The 6285-nt window shown below is 35.5% G+C and overlaps 1 protein-coding gene across 1 annotated transcript; it reads left to right on the top strand.

Annotated features, from left to right (window-relative positions):
- Positions 1-1208: 1208 nt before the first annotated feature.
- On the top strand, positions 1209-2696 carry LOC115997198 (ethylene-responsive transcription factor ERF003-like). Its single transcript, XM_031236709.1, has 2 exons — positions 1209-1385; positions 1770-2696. Exons 1-2 carry the CDS (start codon positions 1303-1305, stop codon positions 2230-2232), a joined length of 546 nt encoding a protein of 181 aa, XP_031092569.1. The 5' UTR covers positions 1209-1302; the 3' UTR covers positions 2233-2696.
- The last annotated feature ends 3589 nt before the right edge of the window (positions 2697-6285 follow it).

Genomic DNA, 6285 nt, shown 5'->3' with positions numbered 1-6285 from the left:
TATCATAATTGATTTTGAATCAATGTCCCTACCAGGATTCGATCCTATAACCATCAACTTAAAATGGTAACAAGAGTGTCATCACATTACATAGTAATTGGCAATTGCAGTATAATTTTGTTCAAGAGTATAATTGTTTTGTAAAAACTTATAAGTGAACAAGAAAGTTAATACAACTGCACCAAACACAATTTTATTCCATTATCATTAATGATTTTGATATAACTTTTAGATTTTTATAAGAGTAAGCGACATATGGGTTCTCCGAGTATAGTGATTTTATCACGTTTAATCCTAAACTTTCAAATTGATTACTCGTGGTCCTTCAACTTTCGAATTGTTACCATCCGGGGTCCAAGTTAACCACTCATGGTCATTCTACATTCATTTTTTTACTTGTTGCTTGTGATCCTCTTGGAACTTTGGAAGGACCATGACTGGTTAAAATTTGATAGTTGAAGGACCATGGGTAGTTAATTTAGACTACGGATGGTAACAATTTGAAAACCGAAAGACAACGAGTGATCAATTTAAAAATTTAAAACTAAGTGTGACAAAATCATTATACTCGAAGGACCCAAGATGATATTAACTCAATTATTACACTGCACCTTAAAATGCCAACTTGCAAAAATATAATTAGGCTGGATAGACCTGTTTTCCCCTATTGATACTTCTCTATTTATTTAACCAGTGATCAATTATTATAATCATTACTTGTTATCTCTATTTATTTAACCACTGATAAATTATTATTAATCATTACTTGTTATTAGGATTGCAGAAACCTTGATTGAAACATGATCTTTATTCACATGGAGGGCAATTCAACTCAATTCAATAGATTACAAACATATAGAGATTTTTGTGTATTGGATGTAGGATTACAATCATGTGAATTGAATTTGGACACTTTTTGGACATATATATTTATTTCCTTTTTTTATATAAAAAAAATTTTCAATGATCATGTTAAACGGAAGATCAGAAAGAAGATCCAAGAGGCCTGAAAGCCATTCCTGTGGGGTCCATTGCCATTTTGGATGACAGACCACAACAGATGTCTTTGGATTTTTAAGGTAAAAAAGTAACATAATTTAATTTTACTAAAAATAAAGAACCCCACCCACCCACCCCTCCCTACAATGTCTCTTTCAATAAACCCAACTACATAAACCCCTCGAAATCCCCACTCCATCACCCCCCTTCACTCTCTTCTCCTTCCTCTGCTTAGGCATTTCAAGAAACAAAATTTGGTTACATAGAGAAGAATTCAGTACAAAATCGAAGTAGCATTCAATAATGGCGAGACCGCAACAACGCTATCGAGGCGTTCGTCAAAGGCATTGGGGTTCTTGGGTGTCTGAAATTCGTCATCCATTATCGTAAGTTCATTTCAACTTATCTATTTTATCAATAATAATTAAATAATTGCTATTAATTAAAGCAATACAAAATATTTTTTCTTGAATTTCATTCATATATATATATATATATATATATATTGTTGCTCTTACTGTTTGACTCAATGGTTCAAGCGTCATCTGAAGGTCCTATTTCAGTTGTAGAGTGAGAATTGATTCTCACTAAAGACATGGGGTCTTTGGGAGACCCAAAGTCCAAAAAAAATTGTGCACGAAATGTACAAGAGCATGGGTGAAAACTGATCACTAATTGAACGACTTGTGATTTATCTCCTCCCGTATTCTTTAAAAAAAAAGGGTTCTGAGACTTAGTATCAGACTAAAAATGGTTGTTGTTTTGGGCAGGAAAACAAGAGTTTGGCTAGGGACATTTGAGACAGCAGAAGACGCAGCAAGAGCCTATGATGAAGCAGCAAGGCTAATGTGTGGTCCAAGGGCCAAAACCAACTTCCCATACAATCCAAACGCGCCATTATCATCCTCCTCAAACCTACTCTCTGCCACCTTGACAGCCAAATTGCACAAATGCTACATGGCCTCTCTCCAAATCATCAAAACCTCACCGCCGCCTCAGCACCCACCGCCTCACGCTTCCTCCGCCACCGCTGCGCCGCCTGGTGACAAAATGCCGCCGCAAGTTGCGGCGGCTCAGTCGCCGGCGGCCGATTGGGCCGTGAAGACAGAGGGAGTATTGGAAATGGGAAACACAACAGAGTTCATCAAGCCACTTGAGGATGATCACATTGAGCAGATGATTGAAGAGCTTCTTGATTATGGGTCCTTTGAGCTCTCCTCTGTTATGCAGTAATTATTATTAGTTAAATTTTTTTAGAAAAATTGCATTTTTATCCTCCAGTTATACCCGTGATACAGACTTAGTCCTTGAATTATATGTGTGACAATCTTTTAACCTAAGTTATGTGCAAAGTGACGAGTTTAGTCATGATTAAGTGATATTGGTAATTGAAATAGTCTCTTAAGGACTAAAGTCATCACTTCGTCCATAACTGAAAGTTTAAAAGATGATCATGCATATAACTCATGGACTAAGCATGTATCACAGGCGTAATTGGAGGGTAAAAATGTAAGTTTTCTATTTGTTTAAGTCTACCTTTTACTAATTTTTAGTTTTAACCCATATTTCAGCTGTTTATAGCTGGAATCCCCTTTCTAAGTTGCATTACATAGAAGGATTATGATGATCATGTGTATACATCCTAATATGTACTCTTCTAAGATGATGATATATAAATATTAATGATTAATTATGTATTCTTCTTCCTATTTTCTGCCCCACTACTTTCTCAAATAAAAATAATGTACAATGACATGTGTATCAAGCCAAGTTTATTGTATTCAGATGTCTTTTTATCTCATCTTATTAAATTGTAATGAGATCGATAATTTTTTTTATTTAATAAATAAAGGTTTTTTTCCAGTAATTTTTTTTTTATATTATTGTATTTGATATCTCCACAGTTGTAAGATTATTCAAATTGTTCAGTATAAAATTTTTTATATAAATAGTATTTTTAAAATAATGGAAGGGAAATTTTAGAATAAAATGTTGTCTTTTTCTAGTAGCGCAAATTGCGGCTGGATGCAGTATTTTGTAATCTTTGACCATATCATATATCCACACACACAACAATGTAATAACAGGTGCATATTATTATTATTATTGTTGTTTACAGTCAATGTACAGCTATGGATAACATATATCAATTCTTTTTATAATAAATCTTATATCATTTGAAGTGATGTGATGATCATATGCAGCGGGGGAAATAGTGAGAAACGTTGTTGGTACGTGGATTGGTGGATTCTTATATAGAATTAGTATCAACTTGATGGTAGGCTACGGTATGAGTTGAATTATTGTTGAAAAAAATGTATAAACATGTGAAGTTAAGAGAAAATCTCTAGTCGTTATTCATAAGATTAGACTTATATTGAATTTGTGGTAGTGTGTGAGATTCACATATTCATATTTTGAAAGCTCTTACGTTTAATATTAGATTTGTACCATTTAAACGCATTCACGAAAAACACATCATGACCAATGTTATCACGGTCCTTGCTTTTTTGATAGTTACGTTTTTTGCTCCTTTGCATAAGTTACAACGTAACGCTTACTTTTTACTGAATTTGTCGGTATTGTTTAAATCAAATTCACATAATATTATTCTTTTTTTCGTTTCCTTCCCTTCTGTCCAAAAATGGATCGAGTTTGATCATATATATCAATATAAAAGCATCATAACCTATTAAAAGTCCTTTATTTTCACATAATAGGCCTAGGTTCAAATCTTATCATTTCTAAACGCATCAAATGTATTAAAAAATACTAGTAAGAAATACAAAATACAAAATAATAGAACTCAAAAAGACCATACTTTATTGCAAGATACATAATTTACTATAAGATTTATAAGAAAATATGTAGAACAAATAGTATTCTTCTTTTATTATATTTTATAGGTAATATTTATTACATTGGCCAAATTTTATGAATAATCAAAAAGTTGTGACAATTACTATAAGTGACATTATTTGATATAAATGTTTGGTCCAATAGGTAAATAATTATATACTTATAAAATTGTTGTGCAAGAAATTTTTTGTATTGCTTATTATATTTATCTATAAAAACGAATGAAAGAAGAAGAGGAGCCTGTTTGTGCCTCTTTCATTTGTCTTTTGATGTTGCAATCAAACAATTATACGAACGAGAACTTGTCATTTTTTATTATTATTTTTATTATTTTATTAGTATATTGTTGGTGTTCTTATTGTAATGTTATTGTACGAATGTCTTTATAAATTTTTTTACACATTCATAATTAATAATAAACAGTTAATTTTACTAAACGCTAACAACTGATCAAATCAGATAATAACTAATACAATTCATTAACCATTGATGACGGGGAATAAGCAATTTAGCATTCACATCTAACTACAAGTAAACTATGATTCCGGCATATCCCTGCAATTTGATATATGAACACAAACTCTCTTTCAAAACAGAACACAGAGAAAGTTTTCAACTTTTTATTTGGATTGGGTGATAGTGTCTTTGTTCCTCGGATAAATAAAAAGCCTTTGAATTTTTGGTGGCTAACAAAAGAAATTTTTAGTACTTTTGTTAGAGCAGAGAAGTATGATACTATTGAAGTCTTCTTCTGCTGTGGGATTGCTGCAGCTTAAAGCAGAGGGCAAGAGAGATTCTTGTCTACTTGTGTGTTTATATATGATGTAGAGTAAAACAAAGTCTCACATGATTTCAACTAAACCTTTTGTACTTTAGAAAAATGCTACACCTTAATATATCTTTGATCTTCCTTTGTAGATGAAAATTAAATGAAATATAATAATTGTTACCATATTATTTTGGGTATTATTTCACTTCATAAAAAGTTTACAACTTTAAATAACGTATTTTAAAAATAAAGTGCAGAAACAATTTAATTTCTATCTATGATGTCTCAAAAAAATACTTACAAGTATTCCAGGCAAGAATAGCCGAGTAGGAGCAATGTTATGCTCTCAAGTAGAATTGTTAATGTGGGCTAACCTGTCCCATCATGGCTTGCAATTTTTGCGGACGAGACCGTGCAATAAAATTCCTTAATCCTAACTCGCAGACCAACTTTAAGAATTAAAAAAAAATTATAATATTATTATATTTTTTAATAATTTAACCTAAGGGTGTGTTTGGAAGCGCGGAAAATGATTTCCGGAAATTATTTTCCGGGCTTTGGGTGTTTGGCAACCATGGGAAAACCCAGTCAACGAAAAATGATTTCCGTTGACTGGGGAAAACATGGCTCTTTTGGCGGAAAATGACTTCCGCCCAATTTGGGCGGAAGTCATTTTCCGCCACAACGAAAATGACGACTTCGCCTGCGGAAGTCAAGAAACCAGTCTGGCCGGACTGGTTTCAAGCAACCAGTCTCGGCCAGACTGGTTTCTTGACTTCCGCAGGCGAAGTCGTCATTTTCGTTGTGGCGGAAAATGACTTCCGCCCAAATTGGGCGGAAGTCATTTTCCGCCACAACGAAAATGACGACTTCGCCTGCGGAAGTCAAGAAACCAGTCTGGCCGGACTGGTTTCAAGCAACCAGTCTCGGCCAGACTGGTTTCTTGACTTCCGCAGGCGAAGTCGTCATTTTCGTTGTGGCGGAAAATGACTTCCGCCCAAATTGGGCGGAAGTCATTTTCCGCCACAACGAAAATGACGACTTCGCCTGCGGAAGTCAAGAAACCAGTCTGGCCGGACTGGTTTCAAGCAACCAGTCTCGGCCAGACTGGTTTCTTGACTTCCGCAGGCGAAGTCGTCATTTTCGTTGTGGCGGAAAATGACTTCCGCCCAAATTGGGCGGAAGTCATTTTCCGCCACAACGAAAATGACGACTTCGCCTGCGGAAGTCAAGAAACCAGTCTGGCCGGACTGGTTTCAAGCAACCAGTCTCGGCCAGACTGGTTTCTTGACTTCCGCAGGCGAAGTCGTCATTTTCGTTGTGGCGGAAAATGACTTCCGCCCAAATTGGGCGGAAGTCATTTTCCGCCACAACGAAAATGACGACTTCGCCTGCGGAAGTCAAGAAACCAGTCTGGCCGGACTGGTTTCAAGCAACCAGTCTCGGCCAGACTGGTTTCTTGACTTCCGCAGGCGAAGTCGTCATTTTCGTTGTGGCGGAAAATGACTTCCGCCCAAATTGGGCGGAAGTCATTTTCCGCCACAACGAAAATGACGACTTCGCCTGCGGAAGTCAAGAAACCAGTCTGGCCGGACTGGTTTCAAGCAACCAGTCTCGGCCAGACTGGTTTCTTGACTTCCGCAGGCGAAGTCGTCATT

The sequence above is a fragment of the Ipomoea triloba genome, chromosome 1 (assembly GCF_003576645.1).
Source record: "Ipomoea triloba cultivar NCNSP0323 chromosome 1, ASM357664v1".
NCBI lineage: Eukaryota > Viridiplantae > Streptophyta > Magnoliopsida > Solanales > Convolvulaceae > Ipomoea > Ipomoea triloba.
This window is presented reverse-complemented; position numbering and strand designations above follow the sequence as displayed.

Coding starts and splice junctions, on each gene's coding strand:
- LOC115997198 (XM_031236709.1), top strand. CDS start 1,303: ATGGCGAGACCGCAACAACGCTATCGAGGCGTTCGTCAAAGGCATTGG. Junction 1,386..1,769: donor GAAATTCGTCATCCATTATC/GTAAGTTCATTT, acceptor TGTTTTGGGCAG/GAAAACAAGAGTTTGGCTAG.